The 19,126-nt window shown below is 33.3% G+C and overlaps 4 protein-coding genes across 5 annotated transcripts; all 4 read right to left on the bottom strand.

Moving 5' to 3' along the window:
* Positions 1-1,312: 1,312 nt before the first annotated feature.
* On the bottom strand, positions 1,313-2,904 carry LOC135140477 (zinc finger Y-chromosomal protein-like). 2 transcript variants are annotated; one of them, XM_064071052.1, is made up of 2 exons: positions 2,831-2,904; positions 1,313-2,782 (listed from the first exon to the last, which is right to left on the bottom strand). In XM_064071052.1, the coding sequence occupies exon 2, from the start codon at positions 2,770-2,772 to the stop codon at positions 1,354-1,356; it is 1,419 nt and encodes a 472-aa protein (XP_063927122.1). In that variant the 5' UTR covers positions 2,773-2,782; positions 2,831-2,904; the 3' UTR covers positions 1,313-1,353. The 2 variants fall into 2 exon arrangements, with proteins under 2 accessions (XP_063927122.1, XP_063927121.1); XM_064071051.1 differs by having other exon boundaries at positions 2,866-2,900.
* Positions 2,905-3,375: 471 nt separating this feature from the next.
* LOC135140478 (zinc finger protein 711-like) lies at positions 3,376-5,259 on the bottom strand. The gene is made up of 2 exons (XM_064071053.1): positions 5,201-5,259; positions 3,376-5,136 (listed from the first exon to the last, which is right to left on the bottom strand). Exon 2 carries the CDS (start codon positions 5,124-5,126, stop codon positions 3,720-3,722), a length of 1,407 nt encoding a protein of 468 aa, XP_063927123.1. The 5' UTR covers positions 5,127-5,136; positions 5,201-5,259; the 3' UTR covers positions 3,376-3,719.
* A 4,637-nt stretch (positions 5,260-9,896) lies between these two features.
* On the bottom strand, positions 9,897-11,575 carry LOC135140468 (zinc finger Y-chromosomal protein-like). Its single transcript, XM_064071027.1, has 2 exons — positions 11,481-11,575; positions 9,897-11,416 (listed from the first exon to the last, which is right to left on the bottom strand). Exon 2 carries the CDS (start codon positions 11,296-11,298, stop codon positions 10,063-10,065), a length of 1,236 nt encoding a protein of 411 aa, XP_063927097.1. The 5' UTR covers positions 11,299-11,416; positions 11,481-11,575; the 3' UTR covers positions 9,897-10,062.
* A 3,507-nt stretch (positions 11,576-15,082) lies between these two features.
* Positions 15,083-16,988, bottom strand: LOC135140479 (zinc finger Y-chromosomal protein-like). Its single transcript, XM_064071054.1, has 2 exons — positions 16,918-16,988; positions 15,083-16,853 (listed from the first exon to the last, which is right to left on the bottom strand). The coding sequence occupies exon 2, from the start codon at positions 16,731-16,733 to the stop codon at positions 15,363-15,365; it is 1,371 nt and encodes a 456-aa protein (XP_063927124.1). The 5' UTR covers positions 16,734-16,853; positions 16,918-16,988; the 3' UTR covers positions 15,083-15,362.
* Positions 16,989-19,126: the final 2,138 nt, after the last annotated feature.

Genomic DNA, 19,126 nt, shown 5'->3' with positions numbered 1-19,126 from the left:
ATTAGCAACACTAGTGGAACAGTAATCATGCAATAGATTTTTTTGGGAAAGTACAGTTATTTTTATGTTTTAGCAGCAATGTGTTCTATTTTCTATTAATTTTTATATATTTTTAGTCACAATTTTGGTAGTTATTTTTAACTTTTATTTTTAGCAATAATAAATAGTCCAAACATGAAAAAATAAAAAAAAATTAAAATTGGAAAACCTAAAATTTAGAAATCGAGAAATTGAACAATCGTATAATTGAAAAATCGAAACATCGAAAAACTGGAAAATCGAAAAATAAAAAAAATGGAAAATCAGAAATTTAATGAATTCCGAAAATTGAAAAACTGAAATATGCATAGAAGAACTGAAAACTCGGGAAATCGAAAGATCTAGAATTTTAAAAATTGAAAAATTAAAATATCGAAAAGTTGAAATTTGCGAAATCGTATCAGTGAAACATCGGACAATTGAGAAATCGAAAAATAAAAAATGGAGAAATCGAAAATTTGAAGAATGGAAAAATTGAAAATGTCAAAAATTAAAATACTGAAAAATTGAAACGTCAAAAGCCGAAAAATCTCAATAATGTATTTATAAACCACAAGTTCAGGATTATGCTACTAAAAAATTGATAACGTCATCTCAAAATTTTGCCGAATAAATTCTACCAAAAATGTGCAAAATATGATGAGTTTTTACTTGTAATTTATCATTGCATTCATATTTTTTTAGATTTGCTTATACACCTAGGTGGCTCAAAAAAATTAATGAATGAGTCAATTTATTCTATTGATTAAATCAGTCTCGACTCACTCCATTTTCCCAGAAATTTTGGGAATACTGTTAATTTTAGTCTAATCCACATTGATTTACGTGTCCTTGCAAAATGTTGATGATTTCATCACAAAATTGTGTACCTAAAGTAAAAATTTAACTCGAAAATGCTGGATATGTTTCATTGTATTTTAGGTGCGAGGGAAGTTCTGTCGAAACAACTTTCCATCAATTTTTTTTGCTGTTATATTTGAACATAAACAGTTTATTTTATATATTTTTAAAACATTATAAAGAAAATAAAAAGTTGTGTTAGGCTGAACCTTCTGGGTTTCTCAATCTATTTTCCGCAGCATTTTAAACTTTCAACTCAATTTCTTTCAAAATACATACAAATGGATTTCGATGGTTATTTCCCTGTACCCTTCATTTGAAAATAAATAAGCTTATCTGGTGTTGTTTACCGGTTGGGTTGCATAGTTACAAAAAATAATTCTTCACACTGAAACCGATTTTGCGGGCGACGACTGGGGAAATGAAAAAAGTCTAAAAGTCTGCATACACTTTATTTACACTTCATATGTGGTGTCAAACTCGATTTTTGTCTGCTATTAAATGGTCAATTTTCGCTTTCAAGTGGTACCTTTTTATGTGGTGTTTTAAATTCGAACTATTCTTAGTTTTGTGTGTACAATATGTGCATTCGTACCATTTCGCGTCCTGGTCGCTCAGATGCCGTGCGTTAATATGGTCTTTCAGATGCCATTTCTCTTTACACTTGTAAGGACACTCACTGCAGTGGTGCCACTTGATTTCATTCATGTCTAAATGCCGCCGATTTATATGTTTCTTTAAACAGTAGAGGTGTTTGGCTTTGTATTGGCACTTTTCACAATGATACCATTTTATGTCATGGTGGGATTTCACGTGTTTCGTTAGCGACGAACATGCTCTAGTCTTGTATGGACACTGTTTACATTCATACCACTTGCCGTCCTTTTCGTCTAAATGACAGGCGTTCACATGTCTCATCAAGGAGTCGTACTGTTTACATCTAAATGAGCACTGTTTACATTCATACCACTTCGCGTCTTGGTCGTCCAGATGCCGTGCGTTAATGTGTTTTTTCAAACTGCCTTTGTTTTTGCTTTTGAAAGGACACTGAGTGCAGTGGTGCCACTCTATTTCGCTTTCGTCCAAATGCCGCGCATTCATGTGTCTATTTAAAACGTGCCGGTATTTGGTTTTGAATTGGCATTTTTCACAATTGTAGCATTTAATGCCTCTGTGTCCGTTGGAATGTCGTGCTTTCACGTGTTTCTGCAAAACCCTCTTGTCTCTTGTTTTAACTGGACACTCGTTGCACTGATACCACGTGATACTTTTCCCATCCGAATGCTGGCTTCTCACGTCACTCCTTAAGTTCGAACAATCTCTAGTCCTGTCCGGACCCTGTTGGCATTCGTTCCACTCGTCATTCTCTTCGTCAAAATGACAGAGGTTCACGTGTCCCAACAAAGATGAGTTGCGTTTACATCTAAACGAGCACTGTTTACATTTGTACCATTTGGCGTCAAGGTCGTCTACATGTCGTGCGTTAATATTCCTTTTCAAATTTGGTTGGTCTTTAGACTGTTGACACTCTCGAATGTGACATAAACATTTAAGCAAAAAATGCGTCTCGAATCCGCACTTTACACAAACGTACTTTTGATTTTTGTGTTGTACAATTAAATCGTCGTTTTCGTGTTTAATTCCATGGTGTTCTTTAATGTGTTGCTTGAAATGCAACGTTAGTTCGGTTTGAAAATTACAGTGTTTGCAATGGTAAGAATGAAGGGGGTTTTCGCAGTTAAAAGGTACCAAAGGCGACTGATGGCGGCGTATGTGGTTCATCATCAGGAAAAACGATGTTGTAACGTACGGGCAAATTTTACAAGCGTGGACATCGATCAGAGAGGGTTTCTTGGGGGCCGTGACGGATTCGGCATATTGCAAAGTCACCATTTCGACTAGTCTGAAATTTATTCAAAGATGATCATTATAAAGAATCTTGAATTTTTACCTCTGAGTTAAATTAAAAACAAAACAAGAACTCACATTGGTTTAAACATAACCTAGAACTATTGACACCATAGAATATACTCTTGACACCATGTTGATACTTTAGTTGCTTAATGTTGGTAGTCAATTGGTGACCGATCAAGGTTATGCAACTCTTTATACACGCTTAACGGTTTGTTGGATCAACAGACCAGTAAAGAATTCTTCGTCTGTGGTAAAATCTCACTGAATTGTCCGTCAAAAAATTTTGAGATTTTAGATAATTTTATTGCGATTGACAATTTTGTAACCCCAATTCTAGGTGTTACGAAGTTAAATTTAATTAAAAGTGTTAAAAGGTATTGTCGAACATTTAAGTCATAAAAAGTGTTTTTACAGCCATTTGGATGTTTCGAGATTATGAATAAAAATTTTTGGGGGATACATTTAACAAAGATAAATTACAACTGAAAACTAAGTCAGTGAAAATATTTTCGTCTCAAGGTGTTGAAACTGATTCAGACAGAATCAAAGCAACACTGGCCACTAAAGATCCAAAAATTAAAAAAGAGCTTCAGAGTATATTAGGGATAATATATATATAACAATTAAATATCACAGTTTCCGTCTGTCAGTCTGTTGACAGGTAATAACCGAAATTACCGAATAAAATGACATACTGTTCTGCTTCTGGTTTATGAATCCGTCTTGAATTTTTACTCAGTCAAACTTTGAGATTTTTTTGATTGTTCGACTTTTCCACTTGTCAATTTTACGATATTTCAGTTCCGGGATTCTTCAATGTTTCGATTTTTTAATTTTTGAGTTTTCGTTTTCACAATTTTTAAACATTAAAATTTTGGATCAATTTCTTGATATTTCAATTAATCAGTTTGTTTTAATTTGTAACGTCAAACTCGATTTTTGTCTGCTATTAGATGGTCACTTTTCGCTTTCAAGTGCTGTGTTTTTATGTGGTAGTTTAAATTTGAAGGATTCTTAGTTTTGTGTGAACAGTGTGTGCATTCGTACCATTTCGCGTCCTGGTCGCTCAGATGCCGTGCGTTAATGTGACTTTTCAAACCTCCTTTGTTTTTGCTCCTGAAGGCACACTCACTGCAGTGGTGCCAATTGATTTCATTCTTGTCCAAATGCCAGCGATTTATATGAATCCTTAAAGACTGGGGGTATTTGGTTTTGAATTGGCACTTTTCACAATCATACCATTTGATGTCAAATCGTTCCAAATGCTGAGAATTCACGTGCTTCTTTAGGGCCGAACAATCTCTAGTCTTGAATGGACACTGTTTACATTCATACCACTTCGCGTCTTGGTCGTCCAGATGCCGTGCGTTAATGTGTCTTTTCAAACCGTCTTTGTCTTTGGACTTGTACGGACACTGAGTGCAGTGGTGCCACTCTACTTCGTCCTCGTCCAAATGCCGCGCATTCATGTGTTTATTTAATTTAAACCGGCATTTGGTTTTGTATTGGCATTTTTCACAATCGTACCATTTAACAAAGTGTCGGTTCGAATGTCGCGCGTTCACGTGCATCTCTAAAACCCTATCGAATGTTGTTTTAAATGTACACTCGTTGCACTGATACCACGTGATACTTTCTCCATTTGAATGCTGGCTTATCATGTGACTCCTTAATTTCGAATATTCTCTAGTCTTGTAAGGACACTGTTGGCATTCGTACCACTTGCCGTCCTTTTTGTCTAAATGACAACTGATCACATGTCGCGACAAAGATTGGTTGTATTTAGATCTAAATGAGCACTGTTTACATTCGTACCATTTCGCGACAAGGTCGTCTACATGTCGTGCGTTAATGTGCCTTCTCAAACCGCGTTTTCCTTTACTCTTGAAGGTACAGTCAGCGCAGTGGAGCCACTTGATTTTGTCCTCAACCAAAAAATGCTGCAGTTTGGAATTTGGTTGTTGGCACTCTTTCCTGTGACGTAACCATTTAAGCGAAAAATGCGTCTCAAATTCGCACTTTTCACAAACATACTTTTGATTGTTGTGTTGTACAATTAAACTGTCGTTTTCGTGTTTAATTCCATGATGTTCTTTAGTGTGTGCCTTGAAAAGCAACGTTAGTTCGGTTTGAAAATTGCAGTGTTTGCAATGGTAAGAATCAAGGGGGTTTTCACAGTTAAAAGATTCCAAAGGCGACTGATGGCGCCGAACGTGGTTTATCATCAGAAAAAACGATGTTGTAACGTATGGGCAAATTTTACAAGCGTGGACATTGACCAGAGATGGTTTCTTGGGGGCCGTGAAGGATTCGGAAAATTGCAAAGTCACCATTTCGACTGGTCTGAAATTCATGCCGTGTTGTTACGTTAAAAGTATATTATAAAAACGAATTTTGTGTTACGTACCTGTAAATTAAATTAAAAACAATTCAAAATGTCTTCGACATAACCTCAAAATGTTGGTGCTTTTTATTTTAGTTGTTTTATGTTGGTAGTAAATTCGTTAAAACATAGATCCAGGGTATGCAACACGTTATACACGTTTGTTAGTTATTACATTGATTAAATACATATAGATAGACCCATGCTATTGTTTGGAGCGAACAGGCCAACGGCCGGCGAACAAGAGATGGCGCACCAACAGTCGGCCGTCAAACGCCGGCGAAAAGCTTGGACACCAATCGCGCGCGTAGATAACCCAAATCGCAGCAACAATACATTTAATAAAGCTACCACTCTACAGAGGGCGACGAAAACAATGTGTAAAAATCTCATAGTAACCATTTATATAATTTGCAACGTTGCCAGATGAGCCTAGCACAACTTTGCCGTTATTTCTAGTCGATTAGATTTTATTTCGTTTAAAAGTTTCTGGTGAATAAATGGAATTATTATAATGAATAAACAATACAAACAAATTATTACTTGTTATTTTAAATACTTGTTAGTGTTGATGAAAACATAAATGGTAATTAAAGTTATTCTAAATACGGTCCGGTCCGGTAGCTCAAATTTTACAGTACGAGTGATATGTTTCAGGACGAGTAGGTAGCCGAGTCTTTAATTTCGAAACGAGTACTGCGAAAAGAGTTACCGGACGTATGTTGTTATGTATTTTATTTCATACTGTCAACATACTTTTTTATTCGATAATATTATTATTATTTTGAGAAAAAATCCAAATCGAGTCACTTTTTCTGAAATCGTTAGCAACCGCTCTTTGGTAAATGTTTTAATTTGTTTATTCGTGCAAATCAGCATCATATGTTTAAACACATAGTACTTATAACACTTTACAGGACTTATTGTTTTGTATAATCCGACTCGATGGACGAATGTTTTGTGCAATCCGTCTCGAAGGACCAATGTTTGTGCAACTCGGCTCGTCCTACCAGTATTTTTTGTAATCTGGTTGATACGACAATGTGATACCGAATTGTACTTTGATATTGCTCCAAGGACCTTTGTTTTCTTGCGTGCGAGATAATAGACAGCGTTCGGTTTCGATGTTTAATACAGGACGATTACAGAAGTACTAAATTTACATTTGTATTTACAATAACAGGTAAAGCAAAAGAGACCCAAAAGGGTCAGTGGCCGCTTCCGGAAATGGAACACTTGTCCTTTTTGGCTCAATTTTATCGGACTTGTCCGTTTTTTTTATTTTACCGGAATCGTTCGATCCAGTAAAACGTCAAACTTGACATAGTATGAAGTAAAATAAATAAATTTTATTCAATTTTGACATGTAAACAAACGTTTATTTTGCCGTCAGTAGGCCACTAAAGCTTTGGTTTATCCGGTAGCACCATAAAATTTTTAAACCGCTAGCGAAATAAAATTTTTATTTTGCTGTTTTAAAACCATGGTTACCATTTCTGTAATTTCTCCAATGCCTTGCTGCTCTTTCCATCTAAGGAACTTTTGATACACTTTCTGATTTGCTCTTTTTTGGGAGCAAGTTTTGCCGTTGGAATCTTGCATGAATTTGCAATTTTTCGATAATTTTAGTTTGTTTAAAATAAACAAACACCGTCGCCAGAGTCACATACTACACACACACACCTGATATTGTAACCTAAATTCTACGCATATAAAACTTTTATTTGGTCGCTGTCAATTCTGACGTTTCTCGAATGTGAACTTTGAATCACCAATTTTTTCACAATTTGGGACTTGGGGTTGTCAAAATTGAATAAAAGTTTGTATTACACTCGCGATTAAAATGAATGTGTAACTCGTGGTCTTAAGGCGCTCGCCTTAAACTGGCCGCTCATTAAACATTCACTTTAACCGCTTGTATAATAAATAACTATTATGATGTAAATACAATTAAGTATATCGATAATTCGCTACTGAAAATTTATTGAAATATAATTTGTGTTAAAAAAAGATTTTTGTGGTTTTATGGTTTATTAACATAATTTACTTATTTGAAATTAAATATTTTTAATACATAGCACCAGTTCTTGATATTCTTTATTTTTATTCCAAGTAATAATTGTGTTTCCTTTAGTTTTAATCAAGAAAATTTTTCGGTTATTATCTAACATACTTTTGTACATTAAGAAACTCCATTCCACGTCACAGGACGTTACAGGACAATATTTAAATAAATAAAGAAGTCGTTTTATGTGTTTTAAAATTCACTCTGATTTCCGGACTTTAGACTTTTTGGTGTTTCACTTCGGCACAAGAACTAGTCGTATCTCAAAGAAAACAAACAGTGGAATATACCGTATTGTACCTATATTTCATAGTAAAAATGTCTAAATTTTTTTAGGAAGAGACAGACTGTTCTAGGAAACTTTACTAAATCTTTTCATTTACGAGCTATTGAAAGTCCGCCGGTCTCACTGATACTTCTTACTTGGCTCCTACGAATGAAGCGAAAAATGCACAGATTGAAAATATAGTAAATGGGGTAGTATGTATGCGTGATATGTCGTTAGACATTAGGTATTTTGCAAATAAAATTTATTTCATTGAAAACAGAAACAATAAAAAACATATCTGTACAAGTTTGGAATCGATATGGCCAGTTGTTTAGAATAAGCAAATATGCTTTTGTTCGTATTTACAATTATTACGAAACAGGTTATCAAATAATCTATTTTCACATGGCGAGACTTTCAAGCGGCCGAAGAATTAAAAACCATAAATTTTCATTGAAGAAACAAACTCTTCCAAGAAAATTACCAAATCTTTTAATTTACGCACTATTGGACGAGCACTCCTTAAAACGGTCAGTATACCTAATCGCATTATTCCATTGATACCTACCTACCGAAAACGTTGCCAGATGAGCCTAACACAAATTTGCGGATATTTCTCGTCAACCAGATATTATTTCATTTAGAAGTTTCTGGTAAATAAATGGGATTATTGTAATGAACACATAAAACAAATAAATTGTGATTATTATTTGTTGTTTTAACCCATTAGACGCTTATAGGCTTATAAGCATACTTTTCTTGAAAAATCGGTAATAAATTCAGTGAAACATCTTTGTGCCTTAATTCTTATTGGTAAACTGGGATTTTGAATAGAGGTCGCAGGAAAATTTTGTATGGTTTTATGGTTTATTTACATAATTTTCTTATTTACAATGAATGTTTTTGATATATAATACAAGTTCTTGATATTATTTATTTTAATTACATTTAATAAACCATAAAACCACAAAAATCTTTTTTTAACACAAATTATATTTCAATAAATTTTCAGTAGCGAATTATTATCGATACACTTATTAATTGTATTTACATCATAAAATTTATTTATTTTACTTCATACTATGTCAAGTTTGACGTTTTACTGGATCGAACTATTCCGGTAAAATAAAAAAAACGGACAAGTCCGATACAATTGAGCCAAAAACACGGAGGTAGAAGAGACACTCTTCTACCTCCGTGGCCAAAAAGGACAAGTGTTCCATTTCCGGAAGCGGCCACTGACCCTTTTGGGTCTCTTTTGCTTTACCTGTTATTGTAAATACAAATGTAAATTTAGTACTTCTGTAACCGTCCTGTATTAAACATCGAAACCGAACGCTGTCTATTATCTCGCACGCAAGAAAACAAAGGTCCTTGGAGCAATATCAAAGTACAATTCGGTATCACATTGTCGTATCAACCAGATTACAAAAAATACTGGTAGGACGAGCCGAGTTGCACAAACATTGGTCCTTCGAGACGGATTGCACAAAACATTCGTCCATCGAGTCGGATTATACAAAACAATAAGTCCTGTAAAGTGTTATAAGTACTATGTGTTTAAACGTATGATGCTGATTTGCACGAATAAACAAATTAAAACATTTACCAAAAAGCGGTTGCTAACGATGTCAGAAAAAGTGACTCGATTTGGATTTTTTCTCAAAATAATAATAATTTTATCGAATAAAAAAGTATGTTGACAGTATGAAATAAAATACATAACAACATACGTCCGGTAACTCTTTTCGCAGTACTCGTTTCGAAATTAAAGACTCGGCTACCTACTCGTCCTGAAACATATCACTCGTACTGTAAAATTTGAGCTACCGGACCGGACCGTATTTAGAATAACTTTAATTACCATTTATGTTTTCATCAACACTAACAAGTATTTAAAATAACAAGTAATAATTTGTTTGTATTGTTTATTCATTATAATAATTCCATTTATTCACCAGAAACTTTTAAACGAAATAAAATCTAATCGACTAGAAATAACGGCAAAGTTGTGCTAGGCTCATCTGGCAACGTTGCAAATTATATAAATGGTTACTATGAGATTTTTACACATTGTTTTCGTCGCCCTCTGTCGAGTGGTAGCTTTATTAAATGTATTGTTGCTGCGATTTGGGTTATCTACGCGCGCGATTGGTGTCCAAGCTTTTCGCCGGCGTTTGACGGCCGACTGTTGGTGCGCCATCTCTTGTTCGCCGGCCGTTGGCCTGTTCGCTCCAAACAATAGCATGGGTCTATCTATATGTATTTAATCAATGGTTATTATTTGTAAAAGAAACTAATGATGATCCAGTGTTAAATAAAATCATTAAATTTTGTAAAAATAGCTGGTCAGATAAAAAATATAATTGTCAGGAAGAACTGAAACATTTTCTTAATTTAAAAAATCATATTTATTTGGAAAATCAGTCATTATATTATGAAAATCTTGTTCGCTTTTTAATAATAAATATATTTTTTATTCACAGTGTCAAAAGTACATTTTTCGCATTCGAGTGGCACCTTCTTATGTGGTCGTTTAAATTCAAACAACTCTTACTTTTGTGTGGACAATATCTGCATTCGTACCAATTTCACGTCCTGATCATCTAGATGCCGTGCGTTAATATGATCTTTCAAACTTCTCATATCTTTGCATTTGTAATGACACTCACTGCAGCGGTGCCACTTGATTTCATTCTCGTCCGAATGCCGCCTATTTATATGTTTCTTTAAAGACTGAGGGTATTTGGTTTTGTATTGGCACTTTTCACAATCAAACCATTTGATGTCATATTGTTCAGAATGCAGCGATTTCACGTGCTTCGCTAGGGTCGAAGCCTCTCTAGTCTTGTATGGACACTGTTGACATTCATACCACTTGCCGTCCTTTTCGTCCAAATGACAAACGTTCACGTGTCTCATCAAGGACTTGTTGTATTTACATCTAAATGAGCACTGTTCGCATTCGTACCACTTCGCGTCTTGGTCGGCCAGATGCCGAGCGTTAATGTGTCTATTCAAATCTCCTTTGCGTTTGTACTTGTACGGACACTTACTGCAGTAGTGCCACTCTATTTCGTCCTCGTCCAAATGGCGCGCATTCACGTGTTTATTTAAAGCGTTGCGGTATTCGCTTTTGTATTGGCATTTTTCACAATTGTACCATTTAATGCCCCCGTGTCCGTTGGAATGTCGCACTTTCACGTGTTTCTGGAAAACCCTCTTGTTTCTTGTTTTAACCGGACACTCGTTGCACTCATACCACGTGATACTTTTTCCATTCGAGTGGTGGTTTATCAGGTGACGCCTTAAGTTCGAACGATATCTAGTCTTGTACGGGCACTGTTCGCATTCATACCAGTCGCCATCCTCTTCGATCAAATGACAACGGTTCATGTGTCGAGACAAAGATGAGTTGTGTTTACATCTAAATGAGCACTGTATGCATTTGTACCATTTGCCGCCAAGGTCGTCTACATGTCGTGCGTTAATGTGCTTTTTCAAACCGGCTTTTTCGTTACATTGTTGACACTTGTTCATGTGACATAACCATTTGAGCGAAAAATGCGTCTCAAAACCGCACTTTTCGCAAACGTACTTTTGATTATTGTATTGTAGAATTAAATCGTCGTTGTCGTGTTTAATTCCATGGTGTTCTTTAATGTGTTGCTTGAAAAGCAGCGTTAGTTCGGTTTGAAAATTGCAGTGTTTGCAATGGTAAGAATCAAGGGGGTTTGCACAGTTAGAAGGTAGCAAAGGCGACTGATGACGGCGAACGTGGTTCATCATCAGAAAAAACGACGTTGTAACGAATGGGCAAATTTTACAGCTGCAGACTTTTATCAGGGAAGAATTCTTTTTTGCCGTGTACGTTATAGAATGTTTCAAAGTTTCCGTTTCAACTAGTCTGAAATTCATGGAGTATTGTTACGTTAAAAGGTTATTATAAGAACGAATCTTGTGTAACGTACCTATAAATTAAATTACAAACAATTCAAAATGTTTTCGATATAACCTCAAAATGTTGGTACTTTTTACCAGAGAACATCGAGAAGCGTCATATTTTAAATTAAATGACGGTTGAAGGCTCCTCGACTTATGTTGGCAACAGTGTTCGTTTCTAACTAGGAATAAAATTAACTGGAAAAAATGTAATAACATTTTTAACGACGCGTTTTACTTTCGACAAATTGACACTTGATTTACCAGAATATTACAAGCTGCTTACTGTTTCCTTCACTCTAAATTCAGGTCGCACGAATTACAGTTCGTCGTCTGAGAACTTGTTTGATCTACAGACCAGAGCGCACTCAGGCCAATGTCGACTCTAAGCGTTCGGAAACGATTTGATTTATAAGCCATGGTCCGTGATCTGATACACATCCTAACCTATAATTTCTTGCTGTTTCAACTTTCGAATTCTCAGTTTATCGAAATTTTAGTTTGGGGACTTTTCAGTTTACTCCTATTTATTATTTAATTTTTAATTTCTCAATTTTTCAATTTCTCGGTTTTCAGTTTCTCTCTTCAATTTTACGATTTTTAAATATTTCGATTTTTCAATTTTTGACTTTTATAAACTCTTTATTTGTCGATTTTTCGATTAATTGATTTTTCAGGTTTTTTGGTTTTTCAATTTTTCTATTTTTTCAGGTTTCGATTTTTCAACTTCACTTTTTTGGTTTTTCGATTTCTCAATTTTTCAATTTTTTAATTTCTCGGTTTTTCGACATTTCAGTTTTAGGATTTTTCAGTTTACTTATTATTCAATTTTTCGATCTTACGATTTTGCAGATTTTTTATGTTTCAATTTTTCGATTCTTTAGATTCTCAGTTTTTCGATATTTCAGTTTTGGGATTTTTCAATATTTCTGTTCTTCGACTTTTCCATTTTTGACTTCTGGATTTTTCGATGTGTCGACTTTTTACTTAATTTTCGATTTTTAAATTTTAGATTTCTCAATTTTTTGGTATTTTAATTTTTCAATATTTAAAATTTTAGATTTTTCTATTTCTCGATTTTTCATTTTAGCTCTTCCATATTTCAATTTTTCAAATATTTCGATTTCTAATCTTAATCTTTCGATTTTTCGACTTTCCGGTTTTAGATTTTCTGTTTTTCAATTGTCGTTTTTTATAATTTTCGATTTTTCAATTTTTCAAATTTGACATTTATAAACTATTAATTTTTCGATTTTTCAATTAACCGATGTTTTGATTTTCCCATTTCTTGACTTTCTAGGGTTTCGATATTCCTGTTCAATTCTTTAATTTTTCGATTTTTCAGGTTTTTGATTTTTCATTTTTTAGTTTTTTTAAGGTTTCGATTTTTCGACTTCACTTTATGGATTTTTCGATTGCTCAATTTTTTGACTTTTTAGGTTCTCAGTTTTTGGATATGTCAGTTTTCGGATTTTTCAGGTTTTCCCATTTTTCAGTTTTTCGATATCTCAGTTTTGGGATTTTTCAATATTTTGATTCTTCGACTTTTCGATTTTTGACTCCTGGATTTTTCGATGTGTCGACTTTTTCACATTTTCGATTTTTCAATTTTTCGATTTTTAAATTTTCGATTTTTTAATTCTTAAAATTTTAGATTTTTCGATTTCTCGATTTTTCATTTCAGTTCTTCGATATTTCAATTTTTCAAGTTTTCGAATTTTTCAAATGTTTCGATTTCTTAATCTTTTGATTTTTCGAATTCGCGGTTTTAGATTTTCGGTTTTTCACATGTCATTTTGTCAAATTTTCGATTTTTTAATTTTTCAAATTTGACTTTTATAAACTCTCAATTTATCGATTTTTCAATTAATCGATGTTTTGATTTTCCCATTTCTTGACCTTCGAGTGTTTCGATTTTTCTGTTCTTCAATTCTTTAATTTTTTGATTTTTCAGGTTTTTGATTTTTCAATTTTTCGATTTTTTAAGGTTTCTATTTTTCGACTTCACTTTTTTGATTTTTCGATATTTCAGTTTAGGATTTTTCAATATTTCATTTCTTCGACTTTTCTATTTCTGACTTCTGGATCTTTCGATGTGCTTTACTTTTTCGGTTTTTCAATTTTTGGATTTTTAAATTTTAGATTGTTCAATCTTTTGATAGTTTAGTTTTTCAATATTTCTTAGTCTTTTGATTTTTCGACTTCCTGGTTTTAGATGTTCTATTTTTCAATTTTCGATTTGTTAATTTTTCATTCCCGATTTATCGAGATTTGATTGTTCAGGTTTTCGATTTATCAGTTTTTCAATTTTTTATTTTGGCCTATTTCGGTTTCTCATTTTTTCCAGTTTTCCATTTTTTCGTTTTTTTTTTATGTTTCCGCTTTTCCAATTTTTCAACTTTTAACTTTTTGTTTGTCGGTTTCTCTATTTTTCAATTTTTCGACTTCATGACTTTTCGATTTCTCGATCTTTTGATTATTCAATCTCTCAGTTTTTCAATTTTTCGAATTTTAAGTTTTTTGATTTCTCGATTTATCGAGATTTGGATTTTCCGTTATTTTGATTGTCAATTTATAAATTGTTCAATTTTTAACTTTTCGATTTTTCGATTTTGGCCTATTTCGGTTTCTCAATTCTTCGACTTTTCGACTCCATGATTTCTTGATCTTTTGATTTTTCGATTTCTCGGTTTTTCAGTTATCCGACTTTTTAAATTTGGGAGTTTCGATTTCTCAATTTTTCGTTATTCGATTTTTAAATTTTAGATTTTTGAATTTCACATTTTTTCGATTTTCTGATGTTTTATTTTTCGATTTTCAGTTCTTCCATATTTCGATTTTTCAAGGTTTCGATTTTTCGATTATTAGATTTCTCGATTTTTCAAATTTTCGATTATTTTAATTTTTCATTTTTTTTCTCACTGTTAATATCATACAGTGTATTGATAACAACCACAAAAATTGTCACTAAAAACATTTAAAAATTCATACAAAATAGAACACAGTGTTTCCAAAACATTTTCATAAAAAAATCCATTGGGTTATTACAATTTCAACAATATTCTTAGTTTAAGACGTTTTGCTAGTATAAAACACAAATAAAGAATTAATCTTAGTTAAACAAAATATGTAAAATCATCTAAATGTGTACCAAAAATATTCACCTAGTCGTTATAAAAACCGACCAAACAACTATTTCCCGCAGAAATTATAGTCCAAACCAACCAAATCCCTTCTGAACGCTTAGAGTCGACATTGGCCTGAGCGCGCTCTGGTCTGTAGATCAAACAAGTTCTCAGGTGACAAGTTGTAGTGAAACAAGTTTTTTATTGGCATCGACTATTTAAATTTGGCGCTTGAGGACTCCAATGTCAATAAGGGTGGTTTTGCAAAATCAGACTGTATGTCGCATCTATATTAATCTATGTTTTTACTTTAGTCGTTTCATGTTGGTAGTAAATTCGTTAAAGAGACCAAGATTATGCAGCCCGTTATACACGTTTGTAATAAATACGTTCGAATGGAGTCCATCGGGCAAATGACTATTTTCATGTTTTTTTATGTTTCGTGACCCTTGGAGTCTGAAAAATTAGGTCTCTCGTTTCCATTTAACAGAAATTACCAAACCGAATGTTGTCAAATTTTGTATATTTATAAGGAATGTCGTATGAGATAACGTCATGTTCAAATTTTACAATATTAAATGTTATTTAAATTGTATAAAATGACATGCTTCTCTGCATCCGTGTTGACTATTTATTGTAGGCATCCAGACTTTTGGAAAAAAAATCAAAGTTTGAGATTTTTTGATTTTTCGATATCCTGATTTTTATAACTTTTATTTGTCGGTTTTTCCGTGGTTCGATTTTTTTAATTTAACTGTACATTTTGTGCAAACTTCACCTGTGACGTCAAACACGATTTTTATTTGTTATTAGATGGTCTCTTTTCGCATTCGAGTGGCGCCTTTTTACGTGGTCGTTTAAATTCGAACAACTCTTACTTTTGTGCGGACAATGTATGCATTCGTACCATTTCACGTCCTCATCATCTAGATGCCGTGCGTTAATGTGACCTTTCAGACTGCTTTTATCTTTGCACTTGTAAGGACACTCACTACAATGGTGCCACTTGATTTCGTTCATGTCCAAATGCCGCCGATTTATATGTTTCTTTAAAGCCTGAGGATATTTGGTTTTGAATTGGCACTTTTCACAATCATACCATTTAATGTCATATCGTTCCAAATGCAGCGATTTCACGTGCTTCGTTAAGGTTGAACAATCTCTAGTCTTGTATGGACACTGTTGACATTCATACCACTTGCCGTCCTTTTCGTCCATATGACAAACGTCCACGTGTCTCGTCAAGGACCTGTTGTGTTTACATCTAAATGAGCACTGTTTACATTCATACCACTTGGCGTCTTGGTCGTCCAGATGCCGTGCGTTAATGTGCCTTTTCAAACTGGTTCTGTCTTTAGTCCGGAAGGGACACTCAGCGCATTGCTGCCACTCTATTTCGCCCTCGTCCAAATGGCGCGCATTCATGTGTTTATTTAAAGCTTGTCGGTATTTGGTTTTGTATTGGCATTGTTCACAATTGTACCATTTGAGGTCGTGTTGGTTCGAATGCCGCGCATTCACGTGTTTATGCAAAACCCTCTCAAAGGTTGTTTTAAATGTACACTCGTTGCACTGATACCACGTGATACTTTTTTCATTCGAATGCTGGCTTATCAGGTGACGCCTTAAGTTCGAACAATCTCTAGTCTTGTACGGGCACTGTTGGCATTCGTACCACTTGCCGTCCTTTTCGTCCAAATGGCAACGGTTGACGTGTCTCGTCCAGGATGAGTTGTGTTTACATCTAAATGAGCACTGTTTACATTTGTACCATTTGGCGTCAAGGTCGTCTACATGGCGTGCGTTAATGTGCTTTTTCAAACCAGCTTTTTCTTTACTCTTGAAGGGACACTCAGCGCACTGGTGCCACTTGATTTTGTCCTCAACCAACTGACACTCATTCATGTGACATAACCATTTAAGAGAAAAATGCGTCTCAAATCCGCACTTTCCACAAACGTACTTTTCATTATTGTATTGTAGAATTAAATCGTCGTTGTTTTCTTGTTTGATTCCATGACGGTCTTTAATGTGTCGCTTCAAAAGCAACGTTAGTTCAGTTTGAAAATTGCAGTGTTTGCAATAGTAAGAATCAAGGGGGTTTTCACAGTTAAAAGATGCCAAGGGCGACTGATGCCGGTGAATGTGGTCCATCATCAGAAAAACCGATGTTGTAAAGAATGGGTAAATTTTACAATCATAGACTTTTTTTCCGGGGAAGGATTCTTGTCTGTCGTGTACGCAACGGAATATCTCAAAATTTCAGTTTCAACTAGTCTGAAATTCATGCGGTATTGTTACGTCAAAAGTTTTTTATAAAAACGAATCTTGTGTTACGTACCTGTAAATTAAATTAAAAACAATTCAAATTGTTTTCGACATAACCTAAAAATGTTGGTGCTTTTTACTTTAGTTGTTTTATGTTGGTGATAAATTCGCTAAAATGATCGAGACTATGCAACACGTTATACACGTTTGTTAGCATTATTGTGTTTATATATTTTTTTTTATTTCAAAACACTTGACAGCTTTTTCCTCACTTTGTTTTCCATAGTATATATAACCGTTACCTCTAAATGTACTGTACAACAGAGACTCCATAATTTTAGCTGTTGTTGTAGTCGGTCTAAGTTTGTAAATACGTCCAAAATTTGAAGCCATAACCCTAATTTCTCTTTCTTTTGCCCAAATGTGCCTGTTGCCTAGTATCTATTTCAATTTGGTCTAAATTCAAAGATAATTTTCTCAAAAAAACCTCTTTGGCTGTAACAAATGTTTCTACATCCATGTCAGGATTATCTAAAAAATATTTAAACAATAATCGCAGTCGGGACCACCATACATACATTTTTTTCCGACATATTTTTTTACGAATACTTTGTCTAAGACGAGCTTGTTTCATAGACGAACAATATTTTTTTGTTATTAAACAAGGACCGTTTTAATCACAATATATTTACTTATCCCCTCTAAAAAATTCATCACGTCAACTCAAAATTTTGCTGAATAAATCCTATCTAAAATCTACAAAATATGATGAGTCTCTTCTTATAATTTATCATCCCATTCATATTTTTTGGATTCGGATATTTAGGGTGACTCAAAAAATTTAATGAATGCGCAAATTTATTTTATTAGTTTAATCAGGAACTACAAAACCGAATGCTTTGAAATCTTGGAAATGTTTTAAATTTATCATAAGCATGGTAAATTTTTGATCAAAATATATTTACTCATCCCTCCTAAAAAATGGATGACGCCACCCCAAAATTTCGCTGAATTAATCCTATATCAAATGTATAAAATATGATGAGTCTCTTCTTGTGATTTATCATTCCATTCATGTTTTTTTGGATTTGCATTTACAGGATGACCCCAAAAATTAATGAATGCGTAAATTTATTTTATTGATATAATCAGGAACTACAGAACTTGATGCTTTGAAATCTAATGTGAAAGAAAAAACATAATAGGCATGCAGTCGTCACGTTTCCGATAGCGAGGGAAGTACTGTCTAAACTCTTTAGACTGATTTTTTTGATTTTCCCATTTCTCCATTTCTCAATTTTTCAATATTTCAATTTGGGATTTTTTCACTGTTTCGATTCTTTAATTTTCCTTCCAATTTTAGGTTTTTCAATATTTCAGCTTTGGATTTTTGCAATATTTCGTTTCTTCAATTTTTCAAATTTTTGATATTGTGTTTCCTCGGTTTTTAAATTTTTCGATGTTTTAATTTTTCAGTTTTTAAAGTTTTAGGTTTTTAGATTTCTCGCTATCTCGACTTTTCGATTTTTCAGTTCCATAATTTTTCAATTTGTCGAATTTTTAAATTTTAGATGTTTTGTTTTCTTTGATGTTTTGAGTTCTCGATCATTCGATTTTCTGAGTTTTCAGGCTTGGATTTTTTTTGTTGTTCAATTCTTGGATTTTTAAAATTTTTGTTTTTTAAATTTTCCTATTTATCAACTTACTGGGATTTCAATGTTTTGATTTTTTGATTGTTCAATTTCTCGATTTTTTGAATTTTTAGTTTTTGATACGATTTGTTTTTCAAAAATTTTCAGTTTTTCAGTTTATTAACTTTACGATGCTTCAGTTTTGCTCGATTTAGATTTCTCAATCTTTCGACATATTACTATTGGGATTTTTCAATTTATCGATTCTTCGATTTCTCGATTCATCGTATTTTCGGTTTCTCGAATTTCTTCATTTTTCGATTTCTCAATTTTCCGATGTTTCAGTTTTACGATTTTTAAATTTTTTTATTTTTCAGTTTTCAATTTTTGACTTTTCTAAATTTTTCGATTTCTCAATTTTTCGATTAACTGATTTTTTTATTTTCCCATTTCTATATTTCTCGATTTTTCAATTCTTTCTTCAATTGTGATTTTTCAATTTTTCGATTTCTGAATTTTTCAATTTTCAGTTTTGGATTTTTTCACTTTTCCGATTCTTCAATTTTCTTTCCATTTTTCAGTTTTTCAAGATTTCAGTTTTCCTTCCATTTTTCAGTTTTTCAGTATTTCAGTTCTGGGATTTTGCAATGT

The sequence above is a fragment of the Zophobas morio genome, unplaced genomic scaffold, assembly GCF_036711695.1.
Source record: "Zophobas morio isolate AGI-343-1 ecotype UQ-CSIRO unplaced genomic scaffold, CSIRO_AGI_Zmor_V1 ptg000040l, whole genome shotgun sequence".
In the NCBI taxonomy this organism is placed as follows: Eukaryota; Metazoa; Arthropoda; class Insecta; order Coleoptera; family Tenebrionidae; genus Zophobas; species Zophobas morio.
The sequence above is the reverse complement of the archived record's forward strand: the minus strand, read 5'-3'. Positions and strand labels throughout refer to the sequence as shown.

Bases quoted from the DNA above. Each gene is read 5' to 3' on its own strand.
- LOC135140479 (XM_064071054.1), bottom strand. From the start codon at position 16,733: ATGATGGACCACATTCACCGGCATCAGTCGCCCTTGGCATCTTTTAAC.
- LOC135140478 (XM_064071053.1), bottom strand. From the start codon at position 5,126: ATGGTGACTTTGCAATTTTCCGAATCCTTCACGGCCCCCAAGAAACCA.
- LOC135140468 (XM_064071027.1), bottom strand. From the start codon at position 11,298: ATGATGAACCACGTTCGCCGTCATCAGTCGCCTTTGCTACCTTCTAAC.